Here is a 26,617-nt window from a genome sequence, read left to right as displayed (position 1 = left end):
GCGGCCACTGCACTCCAGTCTGGGCGACCGAGTGAAACTCCAACTCAAAACAAAACAAAAAAAACAAAAAAATTAATACTAGAACAATTTTTAAAGAGATTAATTTTTAATGAATAAAGAAATAAAATAAATAGGAGATTTTAAACTTAAAATATAAGATAAAGTATTTTGACAACAAACAAGTATAAGAATCTTTCATTAAAGAATTTATGACACTTTGAGCAAAAAAGAAGTGAATACTAATGGAAATTACTAGAATATTTATTGTTATTCCTACAGAGCTGCTGCATTCAACACTTATGCAATACTTTGCATTCAGCTGATGTTTCTTGCTAGTACAAAACACTAATGTGCTGAAAAAATTATTTATGTACCATTATGACTTCTGCATTATACTAACATCATTCCTGCATGTGATAATATTATATGAACTAATTTTCACTACAGAAACATGCTATTGCAAAGCAGACTATATATTAACATCATCATTTTCTACATAACAAAAAGTGAGACTTAAAGAGTTAAATAGTTTGCCCAAAGTTTCCAGCTATTAAGCGGTGAACCTGTAATGTGAGTGATTTCTGACTTCATTACATATCTTTTTGGCATAACATACCCCCAGAAATGAAGGTTCATTGGAAACAGGATAAAGTATGATAAAGACCATTGCAACATGGGTCATGTTATTGGCTGTCTTTTAAGAATTATATAATTGTAATCAGTTACCCTTATTGATGTAATATGCCCTTCACCTCTACACCTTGGAAGTGTCCCACTACTGCCAATCCCTTTCTCATGATGACCACTTGCATACCAAATCCTGAATTATACCCCACATCCTTAAAATAAAAAAAATCAATAAATAAAGATAACTAAAAAAAGAATTATATAATTGTAAAACTACCTGTTATATAATAAGACTAAAAATGGATGTTAGATGGATCAACTCTTTAAAATTTGATTTTTAATTGCTTTATCTTTGCAAACAAATCATCATCAGAATTCTGAAGATATTTCCGGATTAAATAGTATAGCATAGTGCACATTATTTCTAGGGTCTACTTGGATGTTAATCCACATCAGCAAGGTAGGAGGAGCAAGAGCATGCATATTTATCTAATCTTTACTGAGTGCTTTTCTAGTTGCTGAGCTGCATCTGTGGCAAAACAAAGGCTGTGTTCTTAGGAGCTTACTTTTTTTTTTTTTCAAGATCTGGTACTCTATTTACAATGTACTATGCTCTATCTGCATCGTCAGCAGACTTTTAACTTTTTTTTCTTTTTGTTTTAAATTATACAGATGTGGTGTACAATTCAGGGTTAGGTATACAAATGTTGATAGAAGTATACAAATAAATATACTATGTCACAGAGTAATGGGTTGTTAGGACAAATAGAGCAATGCTCAAAGTGCTGTTGATAGGGATGGCAAGTAACATTTCTGCAGATATCTGAATTAAGTGAAGGAAGAATCTGTTTAAATTTCTGGAGGAAGAGACTGGGACTGAGGGCTGAGGCTGCACATGGTATATCAGAGGGCATATGGTACTTGGGAGTGAGCCAGTGGGGCTGGAGGTAAGGTCACAGAGATAAGGAGGGGTCAGACCTTGATAGATCATGGTGAGAATTTTGGATCTTATTAAGAATAAGATGGAAAGCCATTAATGGACTTTGAATGGGAAGAGATATGAACTAATTTGTCTTTTGAAGACCTCAGAACTGCTGTGTGGTAAATAGACTCTGTGTGTGTGTGTGTGTGTGTGTGTGTGTGTGTGTGTGTGTGTGTGTGTGTGTGTGTGTACGCGCGCTGGTGGACATGCGCATACATGACTGGAATAGGCAGTGGAAATTCAAGAATTACAATAAGCAGAACAGTTCAAATAGTCTATATTTCAAATAAGGTAATCGTTATAGAAGAGACATAAAGCAGTCAGATTCAGAACATATATTAAAGATAGAAGCAAAGTAATTTATTGATGTGGATTCCTTGTATGAACATGAAACTGTGTGAAATTCCCATAAACAGTGAAAGTTGAGGAAGAAATTATGGACTTAGTGGGCTAATAACGTTTTTTAAAAAATCAAAATATCAATAGCAATTGGAACAATGTTCTTAAGCATTATCACTTTCATCTTGAAATATTCAAAAGTTTGCTTTTAACCCAGTACATCTTCAGGGTGTATCAAAGTATTGATTTTCAAACTTCTTTACTTGTAGAACCCTTTTTTTAAGAAGGAAATTTTATACCACAGCACAATATATAAATTTTAAAGTTTATTTTATTCATATGTCTAAGTTTGTAACATTTGTTATAAATTTAATCCATTTAATAAATCTACTTTAAAGAATATTTTAAAAGTGCATGCCTTCAAGAAGCTTAAACATTTGTCAGATGGTATGATTACTGAATGAATAGATGAGTTTGTTTAGAGAAACTTGAAAGGTTCAAGAAATAGCATGTGGGAAAAAAGTCAATAGCAAACCACTTTGCTTTAACATAAAAAGGAGAAAGCTCCTTAAGAGGACTCTAAGGTCAGATAATCACCATTACCCTTCCCTAACCTTCATTTGTTGCTAACAACTAATTCAATCACACAGGAACAAAGTACTAACATTTGATACAAATAGAATTAATAACCTCTTTTTTCACTTTGAATGTTCCTAATTTAATAGAACTAATATTAAAATGCAAGAGTGCATTTCTTAAAAACAATACACAATCATCAGACTTTTCATTTTTATTTTTCATTGTTATGTTTATTGAGCTCACTTTTGAAGCTTACCATATTTTAGAAGAACATACACTGAATAACTTTACTATTGTTTTCATAGTGTATTATTTTTTGAAATGCTCAATAATAGGAAGTCATGCACAAATGATTTAATATTGTTAGGCAAACTGTCCAGGTATTCACTGATTACACACTCACCAATTCATTCAAACAAGTTACAACTATCTCAGTTTGCCCAAAGCTGGCAAATTGATTTTAAATATATAGACGCTGCTTCAGAAATGCTAACCTCCAAAACCATGAAGCAAGGGATCAAGGGGGTAATAATTTTCATTTCAAATTGTCTTCATGATTAGCTTCCTTTTTGATTCTTAGAACACTCTCCTTAGCCAGAGCATTTAAAATAGACTGTTTTAACAACAACAGATGCTGGTGAGGACGCAGAGAGAAAGGAACGCTTCTCCACTGCTGGTGGGAATGCAAACTAGTGCAATCTCTTTGGAAGACAGTGTGGCAATTTCTGAAAGAACTAGAAATTGACCTTCCATATGACCCAGCAATTCCCCTATTGAAAATTTACCCGGAGAAACTCAAATCTTTCTTCAAAAAAGATACCTGCACATGTATGTTTGTTGCAGCTCTATTCACAATAGCAAAAACATGGAACCAACCATGTTGCCTATTAAAGCTGGGCTGGATTTTTTATTTAAGTGGTACATATACACAATGGAATATTATGAAGCCATAAAGAAGGACAACTGACTTTGCAGCAACTTGGATGGATTTAGAGTCAATCATACTCAGTGATCTATCACAGAAACAAAGAACAGAGTACCATATATTCTCACTCACAAGCAGAACTTGAACAATTATAATACTATAAGAAACCGATTGGTAGTAGTGGGAAACTGTCAGGGAGGGGGGCATACCTCATCAACAAGACTACCTGCATAATCAATATTTGTATACCTAACCCTGAATTGTACCCCACATCTTTATAATAAAAAAAGACTGTTTTACAAAATTTTATTTATAGACAATTTTTTCAGAAACTTTACAACTATATAAAGCAAAGTAGAATTGAATGAGAAACTACTGTAAGACAAGATTTACTTGACAAAGATTTTGGTGAACATTTCGCTTGGAATAAATAAGATTCTTCTCAGGAATATGCAAAAACATATTCTTCACTTCACATGATCCAGTGTTCTGGCTGCGACCTTCTCACAAGAACCATTGTCCCTTTTATTGTAACTGTTTCTGTCAGACTCTACTCATTGCCTCATAACTATTTTCCCTTCTTGCTTTCAGAAATGCCTCATCTTTGAATTCATGGACCTATTCTTTAAATGTGTAAAATAAAATTATTGGGCATTCTTACATTTGATTGTTCAATTGATCCAACTGACATTACCTTACATCCAGTCTAGAGTTATAATTTGTGAAACTACAAGAAACACGAAGTTATTGTGACATCTTCTCCCTTTATTGACTAAATAATACACTGTGATTAATTGTCTTACCTCATGATCTTTGAGCAGTACTACTCTGTGATTTAAAAACAATTTCCAGCCATTTATGATTCTAAATTGGTTTCTCAAAGATTGAATTTCATAAAACATAATGAATGTAAATACTGCTGTGAATTGCTTTTTTAAAAAATATTTTAATCCTATCCTTGTAGCTGTGAACAAAGACGGCAGGAAGAGGCATGTGCTTAATGACCAGAAAACTTAGTCAATCTATTGATGTGAAACTGGGCAGCTTAATTTTGTTGGCTAATGATGAGTAATGCACAAAATAAACCAATGACTGAAATGTTCCTTAGGGAAAGGAGAAAAACTCAGCATAGTTTTATTTCTCTGAAATTATAGCATCATAAGCCTTGCAATCCATCTTGCAGAAAAGTGATCCCTAGAAACGGATGAATATGTTCTTTGATCGTACACCCAGATTGCTTCAATCAGCTAATTAGATAAAGCCTCTGTGTAGTATTTTCAAACTTTATTTCCAAATCAGAGATAAATTTGCTATGTAGGTGTGAATGGCAGCTCCTTTGTCTCCCTCAATCCCTAAATTATTGCTCCTAATTTTAAGCTGTCTGGGAGGTCCCTTTCTGAAAAGGAAGCTCTCACCTGCAAAGTAGTTTGCAGCCTCTTTGACATCAGTGCAACAAAGATTTTGACTTTGCATAAAATGGAAATTATTATTTATTATGGGAAATAAAGAAGTGAACCCCCACTGGGGCAAACAGTTTTCTTGGAAATACTTTCATAAACTTGGTGTAATTAATGGCAGTAAATTGCTTATTTACTATGACCTTTTCAAAGACATGCTGACTATGCTCAAATTACACTTTACTTGTAATCACTTTTCTGACTGTAGTTAAGGTTTATTTAAACCAACTATTAAATATATTATTCTGACTTTTGTTCTATGACTGTTCATCCTAGCCCCTTTAAATATTTTCCAGTAACCTATTTTCCCAAATTTCCTCCGCTCCCTAAATTATTCCCCCTCCCCACTACATTTCTTTTCCCCTTTACATATGGCTTTTTATATGGTAAGGGGAAATATTCTTATGGTGTTTCATCTCATTTTTCTCTACAAAAGATTGAGTGTATGTTTAATTCACTTATCTCTTTTTATTAAAAATCTTATTTGATAAACTGGTTATTGCAATACCAGATATCAACACCTCTTACCTCCTAGCTATCTTCCCTATTTGCTTAAAAAAATGTTTAAGTGTGGAAAGACAAAGAGCAGTCACCTGTTATTTTTTTCTTCACTTGGGCTTTGTGGCTCTATGAAACCTGGCACTGCCAACCTTACTACATACATTTTGGAGCCACCATACAACGTTTGCCTGAGAGTTAGAGTCCAATATGCTTTATTTCTTTATCACATTCTGCTAGCATATTTCATCTTTTACTTCACCCATCTTCCTATTTCTAATCATAGATGGGAAATGTTCTGCCAATTTAGGGCATAATAGGATAAGAAGCTATTTGTGAGATTAATCTTTAACATAATACAAGTATAAGTGAAGGTATACTACTGCAAAAAAAACAGTTAAGATCATAATAGGTATTTGGATTGAGTCAGTCAAGGTCAGGCAGGATATTTGTTAAAGTTGCTAGTTTGTAGTAAAGGTGTTCAATTCCGTACACAAGGTCAAAGTTGAAAGATACAAACAGAGTTCAAGGTCTCTGTCACTCGCCCAGGGAGCCTTCAGATAGAGACTTGCTAATAACTCAGAGATGCACATCAGAAGTGTCTTCCATGAAACCACAGTCCTATTCAGTGAGGGCTCAGTGGATAAGTAAATCTGCAAAGGGCTGAATGCTTATTTCTAGACTTGGAGTGTCTTGATGCACTTTAAGAAATTAAAGGCTCTGAAAAATTCCATGCTATAGAAAAGTTTTGTGTTTGTAGATGTTCTCAAACCTACTTGACCTGTTGACTTCCTTTGAATGAACACTCTGGAAACTGAAACCTTGGATGCATCCTTACCACCTAGTCTCTCAACTTCATAACTAGTTCTCCAGTTCTATAAATCCCAGGGTTCGTTCCTCAAAGAATCCCTTGCTGCTGTTTCTTCCTTCCTGGTACTACCCATTTCGTGTCAGTGATTCTCAATGTCAATAGGAATGAGGAGAGATAGATATATTTCACATCAAAAGGAGTGTGTGATTTCAAAAATCAAAATTTAATATTATAATGCTTTACTTTTTATCATAAAACTGATTGACTTTATTTTGATGTTTCCAGAAAAGATTAAAGAGGGGCATGAGATTAATTTTATGAATACAAAGAAAGATTACAATTCTAAGATAATTCTAAAATAATTATTTTTTTAAAAAGAAAGATTAGGTTTTAAGTGTTAAAAACCTTGGCTTAGACCTTTATGAGGTCTAAAGCATTTAACAGACTTAGCCTAAACTGTTTCCTTGTGCTCCAATGTACCATAGTCACTCTCAGCAATGCAATTACCCAAAAAAGAAACAAATGAAAACTTGCATTTATCTTGAGATGATTTCTCATATACCTAAAAGAAAGTGCTCCAAAGGACTGATTGTCTGGCCTCACACAAGACAATGTATCTCAGTGGAACTTGGTCTTCTCATCTGCAAAATGAGCATACGTGAGTAGATAAATCTCAACCTAAATGAATTTAATGTCTTTTACCTACTCAGAAGTCTTGAATGCGCATGCTGATCTCCCTGGTCTACCTATAGAACACATTTATCATTTAGCTAGATATTTAAGACTTCCACAATCTATTACAGATCTGTTTTTGCAATCTTTTTTCCAAAACCCCATGATAAATTTTCTGCTCTTGTCCAATTTTCCAGGTAACTATTGCCTGAAAAATTGTTACTTGTTTTTATCACAAAGCCTTTGATTATGACAGTCTCATCTCTGGAAACGTCCTTGTCACTTCTTTTCTGACACATTCTCATTCATGTCTTATTTATAAAAATTTAGTTCACATATCACATTCCCTATGAACTTCCTGCAGTCATTCTAAACAGCATAATATATTCCTAATCAGCTTTCTGTACCAAAAATTTGTATACTATTATTTGATCCTTGTAATAAAAGACCTTTAGTATTTGAGTATATTTTATTTTCCTCAGTCAAGTTATACAAGTGCCTCTGGAGCTAGGAATTCTTATGCTTCAGTAACTTTCTCACAGTGCCTAGGAAAATATATTACCCATAGTCAATAATTAATATTTATGAATCTTTGAATATTAATTAATAATGAAAGAGCTATAAATTCATAATAAAGTCCATTTATAACAAATTAGAAGCTGCATCATAAAAATTAAAATGGCATATTCTTAGTAAGCTCCAAAAAGTTTGATTCTGTTATTTTAAACCTCTACACTGAACTTTCTCAGTCGCCTAACTTATTCAAAATAGAAACTAATTTAGTTTCTCTATATCTTCAAATTTGATAGGACACTGCTTTTCTTAATTCAAAAAAATGTGTTCAAATATATAAGACAGAAAAACGAGAAACAGAATAAGCAATCATTAATTTAGTTCATTAAATGGTTATAATTATACATTTGTAATTATTTCACTTTTGGTTAAAGTATCTTTCTTTTAAAATGCATCACATCTTAGAATTAAGCATCTGTAAATATTCTAATGGTATTTTTGGATTCTGGATTTTTGCCCAGAGACATTCTTCAACTGGTGATGCTTATAGCCATTTAAAGGTTCCCGGCCAAATGCATTATATCACATTTTAAAATTAACTACATATTCATTTTCTGTATTTGTTTGTAATCTTCCCCTCCCTACTCCCTGCTATAATGTAAGCTTTGTGACTGCATGAGCTCTGGTCATCTTGATCAGTAGTGTCTTAGTGACTACTGTATTGCCATGTTTTGGCCACCACTGTATCATCTGGATCTATAAAGGCATTTAGAATATATTCTTTGAATAAATAAATAAAATACTTGCATGAACTAAAGCAAGCATGTCATTTTTTCTTTCTTGGCCTCAACCGTTGTACTTCTAAAAATAGAAGCCTTTATCTATTCCTGTGTTTTTTAAAATGTATTCCTCTAAACCACAAAGTTCCCTGGAGCTGTCTCAGTGAACGGGAAACCAAACAAGCAGTGGTCTAGGCAGCCTACTGCACTCTTAGTAAAGCAAATCGCTTTTTATCTGTTTTTCTCCTGCGGGTACATTTTGAGGGAGGAAGATGATTCTAAATATGGTTTTGCTTAAAAATGTGTACAGCTTTAGCAACTTCTTCTTCTTCTTTTTTTTTTTTAACTTTTAAACTAGATTATTTCCATAACTCTTTCTAGAGTTCAGGTCTGATTTGACAGCTTATGTTTCTGGGTTTGTTTGCTTGATTGAGTTTTAAATTTCACATGCGTGGGCACACAATGAAAGAAATAATTATCCTCTGTGATACTGTACAAACTTCAACCTAGAAGAGATAGCCACATGTGTCTTATCAAAAGACAGTGCTCTTGTATATTTGGACTAGTCTGTGAACTCTCTATATGGTACTGAAGTCTCCAGTGTTGATTCCTAGTTTGGGCTCATAACTGCTACTTCCTTGCCAGCTCAACGAATTCAAATCAAATATTGAAAACAATGTTATTAAAGTAAAAAAGGATGTATCTAAAGCAATTATTAGTATTTATTGGAAAACTAAGAAAAGGTCATAGCTATCTTTTTTTTTTTTTTTTGAGTTGGAGTCTCACTCTGTCACCCAGACTGGAGTGCAGTGGCCACTCCCGGCCACCGCAGCCTCGCCTGCTGGTCTCTGGCGATCCTTCCGCCTCAGCCTTCCGAGTAGCTGGAATTACAGGCACGCGCTACCACGCCCGGCTGATTTTTTGATTTATTGTAGAGATGAGGTCTCGCTGCCCAGGCGGGTCTCCAGCCCGCGGGTTCAGGCAATCCACTCACCTCAGCCTCCCATAGGCGTGGGATTACAGGCTGAGCCATCGAGCCGGCTCACAGGTATCTTTAGTCTTACCTGTAATTAGTCTCAAAAAAAATGGTCACAGTAGAGAGCCTGCTGAATTGATTCTATTACTGTTCTTACATTGATACCTTGCCTATAATTACTGCAGTTGTAGTTATGATTATTATATGTTTATTCTGATTGTTACTGTAGTATTTATTTCACCATTGCTTTCACAATGATATGAAACTACCTGAAAATACTGAACTTGAATATCCTTGGGACCAGACTTGTTTTGAACAGTTGAGAAAGCTCTTTACCATTTTTCTTCATTGTTTTTATAAAACTGAACGTGTGGGTTAAATAGCATTCAAATAAGAAATATTTTTAACTTAGCAGTTAATTTTATTAAGAGGAGTTTAAGGTTTTTATTGAGTCATGTTTGGGTAAAATATTTTAGATAAAATGAGCCACACTATAAATTAAAAATATTTATAAAATCTAGAGGATTGTGAGCTGGTTCAAACTGCATATTTTTAGGAGTAATAAGAATAATAACTATTATCATTATTGAGTAGATATTAATATCAGGATATCAGACCCTCAATACATACTGTTCTAAAGTATAGCTTTTAATTCTCACACCAACCTTGAGAATTAGGTATCATTAGGTACTATTGAGACTCAGAAGTTGTCAGGGGCCAAAAGTCACATAGTCTTTAAGTGACTTTTAAGTGACAATCACATTTCCAGTTCACAAATGACTAGGCCTCTTTTTTGCCTATACCTTAAGGCCTTTGAACTGATATCAGAACTTCATGATTGATACAGGCATCACCAATCCTAGAGAGAGAAATTGAACTGGTAACAAGGCACCCTGAAGCAGAAGCTCCCATGCAAAAACAAGAGACTATCTCTTGCTAATTCTCTTTTTTATACCTTTCCAGCTAGAGGAAAAAAACAAAATTTATCAACAATTTTCCATCTCATAACTCCATTTGTGAAAATAAAAATCATTAGGATGTAATATGAAAAATATTACAATAAGTCAGTTATTTTGTTCTGTTTCTAATTAAAATAATGAGAACGGGAAAAAACTGAAGCATAAAAGTAAGAAAATAAGAAGTTAAGCATTATTGGATTTGTCTAACCTTAAATACTAACACAGAAGTAAATACTGTTTTAGGGTTGAATCCTTCCTTCCAAAGATAGAGCATGTAAATATGCCTCGTAATTTAAAATGATAGTTTATAAATTCTAGTTAAGAGTAAATGACATTTCCTAAGAAATATGAACAGTAAACTACTTGTTCTTTTTTTCTTTTCTTTTTTTTTTTGGTCAGAGAAAAAGAAAACTGCTAACCAATTAATTTCAAAGCAATTTCAGTTATCTGCCCTTTAAGCACTATCATCCAACCTCTACTGATGATTTCAGAGACAAAGAAGGATCCTCATTAAAACAAGGCTCTTAAAACTTTTCTTAAAGTATAATTATGAAGAGAAAGTCTCAGAAAGAATGCAATAATCTGATAGGCCAAAGTGGAAAAGACTTGTTTCTAAAGAGAAGCAAAAATGCAAATAACAGTAGATTTTTATTGGCTATTTTAACTTTGGTAGATATGTCTGCCTTTTTTTGTTGTTGTTATAAATGCTTACATCTTAAATAAAACCAAATTTTAGAATGTATCTTCCTTTTTTTGCTCCAGCATGTATTGGTAGCAATCCAAACTTCCTACAATAAGCTTTTAGAAATTATTGCTCAGACTACCTACTAAATAGATTATTTCTCTACATACTAAATAGATTCTCTTTCTCTCTCTCTCTCTCTCTCACACATACACACACACACACACACACACACATACTCACACATCACTTTTTGCTTACATTATTAATAATTTTCCCTGAGATGCAAGAAAGTTCAATTTTCAAATGGCATGGTTTATCTGATAGAATAGTGCTTTGTGGGATAGCTCCTAGCTAAAGTAACTTTATCAATGATTGGGTTTTAACAACTAAATTTGTCTAATTAAGCAAGTATTTTTAAAACAATTGCCCCAGTTTTTCCCCATGATCTGAGTCTTCAAATCACAATATGATAGAGAATCTCTAGTAGTCTATTAAAGTGTTTCAATGTTCTCAAATATAAATTAGTTTTAATCTACTTAATTAATGTATAAGTTAATAACTATATTTAAATATATGTATAATATGCAAACTTTTGGAAGATTAGAGAACATAATATGTAAAAATGGAATTCAATGGGATTCTATAAATCTCAATTATTATAAGTTAGTCTGAGTTTATATTCTGAAATTTTGCTCAATAAACAAAAGAAGCCAATTTTAGGAAGATAGATATATTCATTCAGTAGTATGCAATGCATTTATTCAACAAATATTTACTGCCTACTCCAACACAGTCAGAAACCCTATTAGGGCACAAAATATAAAGTTCTAGTTCTGCTCTTAAAGAATTTAAAGTCTACTAGGAGAGATATTTTTAAAAATTATAATACAATTTTTAAGACAATAAAATAAGTGTTATAAAAACAATTGATACAGGGAAGTACTTCGCCCTTACAGGAGGAATGGTGTGTATCTTCCTAAGGTACAATGGTGTGTATTTTCCCTGGAAAATCTAAGAACTTTTTTTGGAGAAGGTACTAATTAAATGGAACATTAAAGAATATACAAATATTGGCTTATGAAAACCTCATTTCAGATATAAGGGATGGGGCAATGTGAAATCATGGTAGCCTGAAGATAAAGCAAAAGAAATTTCAAGTTACTGTAAGTAGTACTCTACACTTGAAATGGAAGAATATGAGTGGAAATAAGAGCTAAGACTTAAAGACATGGGAGAGGCAAATCATGAAGTGCCCTGTATGTTACACTAAGGATTTTATATTTTATCTTGAACCTAGGTGATTTTAGTCACTAGAATTGGATTTTATTAGACTAACTAAAAAAGACTAATTTTAGAAAGGGGGAGAAATGCCCCACAGATGATGAGAAAACTAAGTCCCAGAAGATTCCAGAAATGAAGGCCTCAATTAAATTCTGCTAGTGAGAACACAGAGAAGTTAGATTTGAGAGCTATTTTAAAGGTAAACATAATAGGACATGGTAACAATTTTGATGTTGGAAGTGTAGGTGAGAGGCGAGCCAGGGATGACTGTCTTATTTTTCGTTAGGGTGATGGAAGGCTAGAAATTCTATTTACAAAGATAAGTACTTCAGGTGAGGAAGCAAGTATTAGGAAGAAGGATAATTAAATTAGGCAGCTTAGGTTAAAATGCTTCATGAAAGTTGAAAAGTGGTGTCGTATAGATAGATGCACATGTAGGTCTGGATTGCATAAAAAGAGCCCTGAATTGGAAACTGTAACAGTCTCTCAGGGCTTTCATAACAGAATACCACAGCCTGGGTGATGTAAATAAACAACAGAAATGTATTTTTTCATGATTCAGGAGCCCGGAATGTCAAGATCAAGATGCTGACAGGCTTGGTTTCTGGTGAGGCCTCTCTTCCTGACTTGTTTAAAGACACCTTCCCAGTGTGCCCTCACATGACCGTTTGCGTGTTTGTGTGTGTGCACTCTCCTGGTGTCTCTTCCTCTTCTTAAAAGAACACCGGCCCTATTAGATTAAGTCCTCCCTCTTATGACCTCATTTAAGCTTAATTACCTTCTTAAAATCCAATCTCCAAATGCAGTCACCTTGAGGATTAGATCATCACCATATGACTTTAGGGGGCACAAAATTCAGTTCATAACAAAAACATATATTTGATGACAGGACAAGCATTATTATCATCACTTTACAGATGGAGAGATTGGGATTACAACTGTTAAATTGTTGTGTAGTCATCAGAGAGCATTTAACACAGAATGTGTCTACCATTCTTTCTACAAGCATGTTATGTAGTAAACAGGACAATTATCCCTACCCATTAAGTACGTCCTGAACAACAACAACAAAAACAACAGCATCATATGTCAACATAAAATTAGCCAGATAGGTCATGGAGGCCTCATAGACTGTCTCTAAGTTTTTATTGAGTTTCCGAAAGGAATGGAATTAAATGGCGCTAGCCAACTTCAGGGGACAAGTTCTTTCATGATGGTGAATAAGAATGTCCCAGAAATTTTCTCAGGACATCAAACACAGCTACAAATCTTATGTATAATATCCCAGGGAACCTTTAATATCTTTACAGACTAAACCAAACTGTTTGTGACTCTGAAGAATGAAGGGGAAGCAGCTGCCCCAGCTGTGATTTGAAGCTGAGGTTCCAGGAAAAGTAGGCATTTCAAAGCCAGCTTTGCCTTACACCTATAAACCTGCCCCTCCGGCTGTGTTCAAACACATGAATTGTTCACTGCACAATATGATGATTATCCAGCTTTCACCAGAGGGCTGTGCAAGAACAAAAGGTTGAAGAGTCAAGAGAATTTTTATTATTAGGTTGCTATTCTTATGAAACATTCATACAGCAAAGGAATTGCCTTGCCATTAAAAAAAAATTAGTTAAGGAAACTTTATAAAAAAGGCACTTACACTGCCTTTAAAGTAACTCTACATGTATTTAGAAAAAAAATTTTAAAAGACTGAGCTAGGCACTCAGTTCAGAACCATATTTTCAAAGAGTAAGGGAAATGTAGACATCTATTGAGCTAGCTTAAAATTCCACAAGCATGGATTCGAGCATTAATTACATGCCAAGCAGAATTTATTTTATTATAGCACATGTGCTGATGTTAGAGACTTCTCATTTCTCTTCAGCCACAACTTGGAATTACGTGGAGCCACGGGCCCAATTAAAGTGGATAGTTCAGTGCACATCTGGTGTGTGTGCATAGTTTTCAGGATTCCCAAATGTAATCAGTGGGTTTCTCCCAATGCAGCCTCTTCTCTTCTCTGTACTCCCAACACCACTCACTGCAACTTGTCTCAATAATCACCAGAGGTCAGACCCTCTGAAACTGTGATATTTTTCCCACTTTTTTTTAATGAAGAAGGAATGAAAGAGCAATGAGTCAGGTGGATGATGTGCATTATCAAAATAGATTCTATCCGTTCAGTTTTTTTTTTTGCATGGTAGGTAAGGGAGAGAAAATTGTTCCTGTTTCTAAATATTTAAAGCAAAATGTATTTGAATTATTAAGATCTTCTTTAAAATACAAAATATACAAAGAATAAAAGGAAAATATATATTTTTTCTTTTTTTTATTTTAAAGATGTTTAGTACAATTCAGGGTTAGGTATACAAATGTTCATTATGCAAGTATCCTTGCTGATGAGGTGTACCTCCCTTTCCCCAGGCAGATTCCCACTACTGCCAATCTTGCTTCCCTGCTCCCCTCCCAGCAGGTTCCCGCTACTGCCAATCCTTTTCTTGTAGTATTACAATAACGGTTCATGGTTAGCTTATGAGTGAGAACATGTGATACTCAGTTCTTTGTTTCTGTGAAATATCACTCAATATTATATACTCTAAGTTCATCCAGGTTGTGAAGTTCATGATTTTGTTCTTCTTTATGGCTGCATAATATTCCTTCATGTATATGTACCACACTTTTTTAATCCAGTCCTCTTTTGATGGGCAGCACAGTTGGTTCCATGTTCTTGCTATTGTGAACAATGCTGCAATAAACATACGTGTGCAGGTATCTTTTTTATAGAGTGATTTGAGTTCTCCCAGGTATATTTCCAGTAGGGGGGATTGCAGGGTCATATGGAAGGTCAATTTTTAGATTTTTTAGGAATCGGCACACTGTTTTCCACAGAGGTTGTACTAGTTTACACTCCCACCAACTGTGTAGAAGTGTTCCCTTTTCGGCACATCCTCTCTAGCATCTGTTGTTTTTTGAGTTATTAATGATAGCCATCCTGACTGGAGTTAGGTGGTATCTCAGTGTGGTTTTAATTTGCATTTCTTTGCTGACTAGTGAGGTTGAGCATTTTTTCATGTATCTGTTGGCTGCTTGTATGTCTTCTTTTGAGGAGTGCCTGTTCATATCTTTTACCCACTTTGTAATGGGGTTGTTTGTTTTTTGCTTTTCGGCACATTGAATTCCTTGTAGATCCTAGATGTTAGGCTTTTGTCAGATATACAGTTGGCAAATATTTTTTCCCAGTCTGTGGGCTGTCTACCCTCTCTCTTGATGGTTTCTTTGGCTTTGTAGAAGCTTGTCAGTTTGATGAGGTTCCACTAGTCTACTTTATCTCTTATGACAGGGGAACTTGGGATTTTGATCAGGAATTGGTTGCCAATTCCAATTTCCATAACGATGTCTCCTGCATTTTCTCAGGTTCTTATAGTTTGAGGTTTTACATTTAGGTCTTTGATTCATTTAGAATTAATTTTTGTGTATGGTAAGGATCTTGTTTTAATCTTCTGCAGGTGGTCAGTCAGTTTTCCCAGCACCACTTGTAAATAGGTTCTCCTCTCCCCAGTCTTTGATGGTGGAGGCTTTGTCGAAGATGAGTTGGTTGAGACATTAAGGTTTTGCTTCTGAAATCTCTATCCTGTTCCATTGGTCTATATGCCTGTTCTTGTACCAATACCAGACTGTTTTGGTTATTGTAGCTTTATATTAGAGTTTAAAGTCTGGGAGTGTGATACCTCCTGCTCTGCTTTTTTTACTGGGAATTTTTTGGCTATTCGTGGTCATTTATGTTTCCATATGAATTCTTGTATTGTTGCTTCCAATCGCAGAAGAATGCTGCTAGCAGTTTAACGGGTATTGCATTAAGTCTGTAGATTGCCTAGGGTAGGATGGACATCTTAATGCTGATTCTCCCAATTCGTGAGCATGGAATATTTTTCCATTTGTTTGTGTCATCTTTGATTTTTTTGAGCAGTATTTTGTAGTTTTCATTGTAAAGATCAAAAAAGGAAAATATTATTGACTTTTTTTGGTGGAGTTTTGGCAGGGAGTTTGTAGGTGGCAGGACAAAATAAAATGAGGCTCTTTGGAAAGAAGAAGGCAATTTGGAGAGCACAAGACTTCAAAAGGTTGGGAAACCGAAAACCAAAGAAAGAGATAAAAGAAAAACAGGGCAAGAAAGTGACAAAAATTAATTCCTAGATTGCATCTTCGTCTCAGACTAAACTGTCATCTGGAACCTATGTTAAGACACCGGAAGGTGTCACAGCATGATGCTGTAGAGCAAGGCTTGAGAATCAGACAAATCTGAATTTGCATCCCCAGTCCACTGAGCAGGTGGCTTTGGGCAAGTTTCTCAACCGCTATGAATACCAATATCCTTTTATCTAAGATGGAAGGAATCATATTACCTGGAGCTAAGGTGAAGGTTGCTTAGCATAGCTATACAGAATGCCAGGAAATGCCTGGTTTGGGGTACATGCTTGATGATTTCATTACAGATTAAAATTGTAGAGCCCTGGAAGTGGAAGGCAGCTTCCTGACCCTAACCAACTCCAACATTTACCAAAGTAGGGAGGTGAAGAGGCAAAGCATGACATTCCTTGCCAGAGTTAATGAAAGCAGAAAACAGTCTTCCAAATCATATTTCAGTGGGATTTAGAACACATAGTATGATGCTGTGGAAAGAGCCTCAAACTGTGGTCCAGAACTCTGGGTTCTTGTTGTATGTCCTTGGGCAGGTGCCTTAATCTCTCAGTGCCCTCACCTGCGAGAGGTGGTAGGGACTACCTCAAAGTATCATTTGGTTCCATGTTCATGTAGTATTATCCCTCTAGACTAGAGTAAGAGTGTAATTTACACTGAGGAAAATAGGTTTGACTGAAGTTAGAAGAATGAAGAAAACTGAGAGTCCAGGACACCACAAGAGAGAGCAGAACAAAGTAAAGTTGTTGATAGACGAAGAACAGCAGGACAGGAGTCTTTCTTCAGGATCAGGGAAGGAGAAAACCAGAACGTGAGAAAAAGGAGTTGGCATACAGGAGGATGGAATACATAAATGGCCATCTCTTCCAAAATGTGCCCAGGGCTAAAATTCTGCCTGTTTTATTTTCTCTTTAGGAATAATGCATACATTAAGGGTACCAGTGGCAGATAAGAGGGGTCACTATCAGCTGTTCACAGCATGGTGCTCAATTTAGGAAAATGATGAATCAAATAACTTATACTAAAGCAGTAAGTGTGTTTTGGAATGATGAGTTCAGAGTTTCTGCTTCAGTAAATTCAACACTGAGCACATAAATACATGTGAATAGATTGGAAGACGTTTTGCATTATTTACTTGTAGGTTCCTGAGTTGTCCAAATCTCACAACAAAATGAGCAGAAAGGGCTCTGATTTCTTATTATAGATTCAGGAAACTTTAGGAAAATGTATCTACCTATAATAGGTTTTTCCTTCATAGCTCCCAGCTGATCCTAAGAGTACAACATTGCTGTGTAACAGTGGTCTTGATTATAAGTGTTCACGCAAACTGAATACCATCTACAGTTAATTTTCGTTCAGAAAAATACCACTTAAGCTTATACTTGAATGTGTAACTGCTCATATCGAGTACAAGTTATTAATTACAATAGTAGACATAGCTATATATCCACTGCTCTGATGAGTAAGTGGTGAAGAAGGGATTAAAAAAAAAGAAAAAGAAAATCTCAGCCTAATTCTCTTCAGAGTTGTGGGTCAGGATCCTTATTCTGCATCTTGGAGCTTTTTTTTCAAACACAGTGCAGTCAGGACATTTCCTGAAGCTGCATTTCTTCCTGTACTGACTCTAAGATTTTTAACTGTCTTGCCTAGTTTCCTTTAAACTGGCTAAGCTTGGTAGATCTCAAAAGTTTTTACTATTTTTTTTTAAATTTTTTATTTTAAATATGTGGGGTACAGTTCAGGGTTAGGTATTCAAAAGTTTATTATGCAGGTACCCTTGTTAATGAAGTGTGCCCCTCCCTCCCCTGGCAGTTTCCCACTACCACGAATCCCTTTCTTATAGTATTATGGTAGTTATTCAAGGTCCACTTACGAGTGAGAATGTCTAATACTCAGTTCTTTGTTTATGTGATAGATCACTCAGTATTATAGTCTCTAAGTCCATCCCTGTTGCTGCGAAGTTCATAATTTTGTCCCTCTTTATGGCTGCATAATATTCCATAGTGTATATGTACCATATTTTTTTAATCCAGTCCTTTTTCAATGGGTAGCACGGTTGGTTCCATGATTTTGCTATTGTAAATAATGCTGCAATAAATATGCGTGTGCAGGGATCTTTTTCACAAAATGACTTGAGTTCTCAGGGTATATTACCAGTAGGGGAATAGCGGGGGTCGTATGGAGGGTCAATTTTTAGATCTTTTAGGAATCGCCACACTGTTTTCCACAGAGGCTATACTAGTTTACACTCCCACCAACAGTGTAGAAGTGTTCCCTTTTTGCCACATCCTCTCTAGCATCTGTTGTTTTTTGAGTTATTGATGGTGGCCATCCTGACTTTAGTTAGGTGGTATCTCATTGTGGTTTTAATTTGTATTTCTTTGATGACTAGTGAGGCTGAGTATTTTTTCATGTATCTGTTGGCTGCTCATATATCTTCTTTTAAGAAGTGCCTATTCATATCTTTTGCCCACTTCACAATAGGGCTGTTTGTTTGTTTGTTTGTTTTCTTTTCGAGATATTTCGGTTCCTTGTAGATCCTAGATGTTAGGCTTTTGTCAGATATACAGTTAGTAAGTATTTTTTCCCAGTCTGTGGGCTGTCTCCCTGCTCTCTCAATGGTTTCTTTGGCTTTGCAGAAGCTTTTCAGTTTAATGAGGTCTCACTGGTCTGACTTATCTCTTATGGCATGGGCACTTGGGGTTTTGATCAGGAATTTGTTGCCAGTTCCAATTTCCATAGGGTATCTCCTACATTTTAAAATACTACCTTTGTCCTTTCAAGTTCTGTAATTAAAACTAGGGTAGATTTTATAATTTCCTGGTCACTTTTAGACAAAGAAAAAAAACTCTCATTAGTCTACCCAGTTGAAAACTTCATTTTGTTCTCCAATTTGGCACATACCTCTCCCTCCACCTCTACCTCCCCACCCCTCATTTTCTAGTACCAACCAAGCTTTAACTTGGAGACTTGCAGTGGATAGAAGATATGACCCATTATTTCACTCTTCTCTCACTCTTTACTAGTTCTAATTTCTCTTTGGTTTGGGGATGGGAAGAAAAGAAAAAAAATGACCCTCGCCCTTAATGGGGCAAGAAATTGCAGTCCCCTGTCTATGAGCTCAGATTCCTCACTAAGACCCTCTATGGATTCACTGTAAAAGCTGACTATGTTAAGGTTACCATGGGTAAGTTTGTTAGCCAACCTCATAGGACCTTCCTACCATGAGGTCTGACTCTGTCTCAACCACTACCTACACAGAGTGGATCGCATGTGATTATCTTCCATGAGTTTATTTAGACTTTGAGAAGCACACACCCACACACACTTTTGTTTTGCCAGCCAGTTGGGATGCCAGAGTGCAGGCTGCTCCCTTGCCGCCTTTACTCCATCCTGGCCTTGCTTTCTTCTTCCTGTTCACAAAAGCCTGGGGAAAATCGACAACCCTCTTTTAGAGAAGAAGCCTAACATGAATGACAGTCTCTTATTCTTGCACATACCTGAGTCACTATAAATGGTTCTCTTTGAGCACCCCTCCTCACTGGACTTTGCAAGGCTAAGTGGACATCATGGACCCACTCTATTTCTCACTGAGTTGGTGACTCAAGACCCTCAAACACTCTCAACTGCAAATATATACTAGGACCCAGTAGGGAAGATCTTGCTTGGTGTTCCAGAGCTAATTAGTCCATGTCCTAATAAGCCTTGAAGAGGTGGTCAACTTCCAGTTGGTTTTGTGTTTGTCTCTATCTTCTTGTTGTTTTTATTGGTTTTGCCACTCTTAGAATGTAGGACACTTGTCTCTTTTCTTCAATCTTAGATCTTGGTAGCCAACTCCAAGACAACAAAGGAAAATGTCAGTCAACATGCTGATATAGATGCTTTCTCATCCAAAGCCATTGCCTCACTTTTCAGCCATTTCACTCTTCAACTGTTGCCATTAGGGCAGAGCTATTAGTTTCCCAGAGCAGCTACATGTACTGCCGCTCCCTCCACTGACCTCAGCCATCAGACCCTTTGTTTAGCCCTGTGGTATATAAGCCCTAAATAAATCTTGCCATTGCACTCATTACTACATTTTACTCAGAGAGAGTTTCCTATCAGCCACTCAAACACTTGGCTAGACAAAGCAACAGATGGTACATAGGCCTATTCACACTTTTAAATGAGTCAAAAAGTATGTTAGTATGTTAGTAGTAATAAAATAACAATAAAATTTCAGCAATATAGCAAAATATACATATCCAAAGGAACTGGATCAACTAATTTTTGAAATACCCCTTGAGGCTTTTCACGATCCATGGGGAAAAAAAGGACATTTTTATTACTTTTCTAGTTTTTGATCTGAAATAGCATACTTAAATTGATCACTCATCTAATACACCAGACTTGGATCCAGATGACTTTTATTTTCAGTAATTAGGTTTGCTCCCAAATATCCTCAGGGCTACTCCTGAGGAAGTTGAAAAAATATACTCTATATTCTGTAAAGGCAACTCGGACAAACAAGTGAAAATAAAAACAAAGAAAATAAAAGAAGGAATATGGAAGCTGACATATTCATTAGTTTTTACCATAGCAACAAACAACCCCACAGTTTCAGCGGTTTATAGCAATAAAGATGTATTTCTCACTCATGTAGCATTCTGGCTGTGGACTGACTGTAGTTCTGCCTGGTTACACTGAACTCTGCATCTCAAAGCTCAGTTCTGCTCTATGTTGTCTTCTTATTCCAGGACTACAGGAACAGCCCCCTACTGGGACATGCTGTTCCCCTGGCAGAAAGCAGAGGCTAAACTAAACCAAACAAGAGACCAAATCAAGTCACAATAGCCCGTTTAAGGCATCTCCATGGACTTGGGTACACCTCCCAACCCATCACTTTCTGTTGCCCAAAGTAAATCACATAGCCAACTTAACAAGGGAGTAAAGAAGCATATTCTACCTACAGGAGAGTACTGAAAGTCACATGACAGAGTTTGTGGATGTATGATCTTCAGAGGAGATGCATAGAGTTAGGACAGCAACTAAATCTACCACACAGAGTGACCATAAGGAGAAGATCATATGTGTGAGCATATTACATTCCAAAGAAACTATTTTGGAGATGATAAGAATTATTAGCTATATAAAATATAATATGGGTAAAACCAAGTCAGTTACACACCTTCTGGGACTCTCTCATATATTTAAATGTTCTAAAAATGTATACAATTTCTAGAGTATGAATTTAATCATTTTCTGAGCTTATTTCTTTTGTGAATCATTTTATATTGGAGTTCTTACAAAGTAGTTTGTTGATACATGTATATTGCAGAATAACTCTCAATGAAAATTTACATATTCAAAGACTTGTCTCATGTAATGCTCCTTATTATATGCAGAATTCAACAGAAGTTTAATGCTAATATCTCAGAAAGAGCAAATCAATATTTAAGAATGGGCTAGACAGAGAGAATAGTTATTTTTACAAAAAGCATATAATATATTAAGTCCTCAGAGAAATATTAAATAAATCTCTTAGCTTCTTAGAAGTAAAATAAAGTTGTGAATGCTAAAAACGTATGCTTCTTATTTCTTAATGACACTATTGAAATCTTAAAATTAATAATTTCATATTAAGTATGGGATTTTAGCCTTCATCTATACCACGGTTCTAAATGCACTTGAAAAATTCACATTCTAGAATCCATTTGTGCTCATTAAAAACTGGTCTCCTGATTCACACACCTTGACCCAAATAAAATACCAATAAATTCAAGAGGAAATGGGAAGGGAAGTCCTGGAGTGATCTGAAATCACTCATCTTCATTGTGTAACTCAGTTCTTTTCTGTTACTGAATGTTGTTTCCCCTCTTGACCCACAAGAAATACACAAGTGGGTAAAAATCTAAGGTGGCCCCTAAGATGTGAAATACTGTGCTGTTGAGAAGTAAAATTAAGACCAAGACTGAAGGAAGTTATGAAGCAAAAAAGAATGAGATGGTGTGATTACTGTTCTGTCCTGCTGGTAGATTGATGGGATGTGAACTGTCTATACTTTTCCTGTGGCTCTAACAAGTCATTCACCATGTGACCAGAGGCAGCTACATGCATGGAAAAATGTGGAAAAAGTTCTAATTTCTTAGGAAGATCTCCATTTCATGCTAGTTGGGGTTTGTGACTCTCTTAGGTATCTTGGAGTCTACCAATATACACTTAATTTAGGCAAGGACCTTTATGACATCCAATAACAAACGTGCTCGGGTACCTGAGTTATGTTTCCTTCCCTTTTGCTTACTACCTATCATACCACTGCCAAAAGCTTCTCTAATTATCTAGATTTTATGTATTTACCTTCATTTTAACATTGTCATAACTTACAGTCCTTAAGACATTAAGGCATATGTACAAAATAATGCCAAACTGAATCACAGCTGGGACTTGCAGACGTTACAGTAAACAGGTCTCTGGCATTTTGAGATTTACTTCACAGTTTATGTATGCATGATCACTTTGCATCTTAAAAGTCTGGTCATTTAATAGCAAGTTTTACTTCATACTTCTTAGTCCTTTAACCTTAGCTTTTTATTTTTAGACATTTTTTGGCGTAAGAAATACTACTTCTCCAAAGTTACAACATCTTTTGGAAAGGATTTCTGTAATGCTTAAAAGAGAGTGGTCAGCTGTTTTCTACAATCTTATAGACAGAGGCAATAGATAACTACATTATTTAGGATTCACCACTTTTTTATAGTGAAGGTCATTGAAACAGAACGGAGTATCCCTACCTAAAACTATGTAATCCAACTTTCTCTGCAGTTGTTTAAAATTGTGGGCCATGTTAATTTATCTTGTCATTTCAAATGTCTGTTCCTAAAAACACAGGAATAGAATAATTGACCTCTTATCATCTCCAATATTCTATGATTTCAATTCTTCAATGTATAAAAACAATCTCTTTACACATTGAGTAAAATATCCATAGATCTTGAGCCATATCTCACCAGGAAAATATGTAATGTTGGCAGGGATGCAGAGCTTGAATGAAATATATTCTCTAAGGAAAATAATCACAACAGAATACACTGAATTTTCTTAGCTTTTATGTTTTTTAGGACAGGATCACATATTCTCTCCGTGAACCTCCCCTACTCTGTTTTATTTTGAGCAAGGAATCAAACAGAGTTTTTCTTCCTTGAGCCAGAGAAGAGCCAATACATTGTTCATGAAAAAAGCAAATGTATTTCTAATAGAATAAGAAGTAAGAATATTGTGAATACAAATGAACTGCAATTCTGAAAGTTCCCATGACCCAACTCTAAAATATATTTTTTCTTTCATTCTTCTAGTAGGAAGTTGTTGACTTCATCTGGGCAGAATAACTATTCATTTTATCATGTATATAGCAGTTGAGTGGTTATAGAGTTATAATTAGATATTATAATAGGTTAAAAATACTTTAAAAGACAGGTAACTCAATATTCAAAGTATATGAAAATGGTGACAAACATTGACACAGTGTATAGAAAGACTCTATCCACCAATTTCCTATGTCACTGAAACCCCACAGTGCTCAAAGTACCATGAGAGTCCAAGAGGTCTGCAATTCTACATACAATGTCTTAAAGTTTCACATGTACATGCTAGCATTTGCAGCTTTGCACTTACATGTATTTTCTTAGAGCCTCCAGATATTAAATGATGTGATTCATTGATTACTTATCTGAAATTTCAAAATCTCATCATAGGAGTCAATAGGAAAGTTTTCATTGTTTACTTTTCTCGCATTGAAAATAACCAGGTATCAATAGAGTATATATTTTTGTGATAAAATTTTAGACCATTGAGGTTGTGTGTGTGTGTGTGCTTGTGTGTGTGTGTGAGACCCTCTCCTTTAAAAAAATATAGACTCATTCAGCTAATTTTTTAACTTAAATGAGTAAGAAGAAAAAACAATCAAAAAAATAAAGTGTTTGCTAGACTCTCTGTAACATAACACATATTGGGCAGAGATATAAAATGAGGCATGCAGAATAAAACTCATCTATATATTTTTTGACTGCTATGCCAAGAACCCATTTTTTCTTCAGTATTTGAGTCTCATAATTTTCTTCTAGTTCCTTAAATGCCAATTATCATTTTAGAAGAGGGGAAACATAAAGACCAGAAACGATTAAAAGAATCAATCAGAGAGAGATTAAGATTTAAGGGAATCAGTCTTTTTAAATTCCATTTCAATGTTTCAGGGCAAAATAGAAAATAAAGTTGTAGAATATTGGAATTAGTTTCAAGTCAACAAAAATTGTCACATAACAAACAAAGTAATCATATACTTATAGCTACTCCATATCTTGAAGAATATTACCACTTCTTCATGTTCTAAGCCTCCTGTGTTCATGACATGAGCAGACTGCCAGGCAGAGACAGAAGTTGACATGGGGCGGCTGTGAAATATGGATGAACCAATATTGCTGTAATGAGCACTTTCAAATGTTTTAGCTTGTTCTATGGTCTTATACAGCTCTACAGAATCAGTTATTACCATATTTTACAGATAAAGAAATGAAATCTTAGCCTGGTTAAATAACTTTTACATTGTAGAGCTTGGATTTGAGTCCAGAAACCCCTGAAAACAAACAAAAATGTGCTCTTGCCCCTACAATATCTTCCTCCAGGTAATCAAAAGGAAGTGTTGGGGGAAAAAAGTGATACATGGTATGTGACAATATGGGAATATTGCTATTTGAAGAAAAGAATAAAAGGTGGCCATGATGATTGAGTCACGATATAGTACAGTCATTTATAAAAACTATTTCTAAAGTTCTTTGTATATATTTTTAAAAGAAATCAAAAGTATGTTTTCAAGTTAAGCGTTTGTTACAGAATTAAGAAGACTGAAAGAAGAAAAAGTGTGTTTTGAATTGAAATGAGGAAAGGCAGCTCTCTTATTGATTCTCCACTTTTGGAATCTCATTAACTATCAGATGGAACTTGATGACTGCCAACAAATAAACAACATTTTCTCCCATTCTAGGCTGTTAAACTGCCCAAAGCCACCAAATACAGATTAGTCTGAAATGCACTTATTGTTCCAGCTGGAGGTGGTTAAAAAATCAGCTTCACATACACGAATTCTTTTTCTATCTTTCCTTCAGGCTGCTAAAGGATGCACAGAATGAAGCTTATTTTAAAAGCTGGTATCAGAAGCTGCTGGCTGCTCTCCAATTCTGTGCAGGAAAAGCCTTGAGTGATGAGTTTTCCAAGGAGAGGAAACTTATCAAAATTCTGGAATATATTGGGGAAAAAGTCAAGTCTGCCAGTGACCATCAAAGACAGGTTTGTTGAGAAATTAATCTTCGGGTAGTGGAGGACTTTTTTTTTAACTTTGGTTTAAATTAAGTTTTAATTCCATTGATTAGAAAGTTTTTTTTATTATTACACTTAGTTATAAGACATTTAAGTCAATTAGTTTAGTCAGGTTTTTTTTCAATCTACTATCCTAAAGTTAATTAAAATGTCTTTCACCAGGACATGGTTTTTGATTTAAATAGCCATGTGACACACAGAGAGAACCTGGCAAGAAGAGACCAGCTTAAAAGCAATTTGACTAAACAGATTTGATGAAGTAATCTTCTCAAAATGGTGGTAAAATTGAAACTCATGGGAGAAGTATATGAGAAGATGCTTTAGGGAACCCTGCCCAAGGTATAAAATCTAGGTCTAGATTTTTCTAAATTACCTTAAGTAAAGCCATATATTTAAAGAATTTTTTCCACAACAAATAAAATGAATTAAATAAAATAAATTAATAATGGTATTGATAGCAATACTTTTTATACTCAGATGTATGTATCATAGACAAAAGATAATGCCTCTTTCTCACCAATTATAATAGTAGACCTAGCTATTCTTTTTTGATCTAATGGAAGAGCATTTTCTCTTTTTAATTATCGGCATCACTAGTTCTCTTTACTAATATAGACCATTAAATAAGTTCTTTCAAGTTCAACATTCTAGATACAAGGAGTTAGTGGACATCCATTTATTGTATTAAGAACATTATTTAACAACAATTAAGTACCTTCTACAGACTAGGAATTAAGGGTAGAAAGATAACCAAAACCATTAATTTTGCCCTCAAGAAAATTCATAGTTTCTTTTTCTTTCTTTCTTTCCTTCTTTCTTTCTTTCTTTCTTTCTTTCTTTCTTTCTTTCTTTCTTTCTTTTTCTTTCTTTTCTTCTTTCTTTCCTTCCTTCTTTCTTTCTTTTTCGTTCTTTCCTTCTTTCTTTCCTTCTTTCTTTCCTTCCTTCCTTCCTTCCTTCCTTCCTTCCTTCTTTCTCTCTTTCTCTCTTTCTCTCTTTCT

The 26,617-nt window shown here is 35.1% G+C and overlaps 1 protein-coding gene across 1 annotated transcript in view; it reads left to right on the top strand.

The window, feature by feature from the left end:
- PIK3C2G (phosphatidylinositol-4-phosphate 3-kinase catalytic subunit type 2 gamma) overlaps nucleotides 1–26,617 on the top strand; it is a gene marked incomplete at its 3' end in the record, with an annotated part of 314,051 nt that overhangs the window by 193,121 nt on the left and 94,313 nt on the right. Inside the window, 1 exon segment of the mRNA XM_008072653.1 lies at nucleotides 25,409–25,589. Within this exon segment, the coding sequence (XP_008070844.1) occupies nucleotides 25,409–25,589 (181 nt within the window).

This window comes from Carlito syrichta, unplaced genomic scaffold (assembly GCF_000164805.1).
Source record: "Carlito syrichta isolate Samal-C Ts95f unplaced genomic scaffold, Tarsius_syrichta-2.0.1 Scaffold315374, whole genome shotgun sequence".
NCBI lineage: Eukaryota > Metazoa > Chordata > Mammalia > Primates > Tarsiidae > Carlito > Carlito syrichta.
Note: the sequence above shows the minus strand (reverse complement) of the source record. Positions and strands in the feature narration are given on the sequence as shown.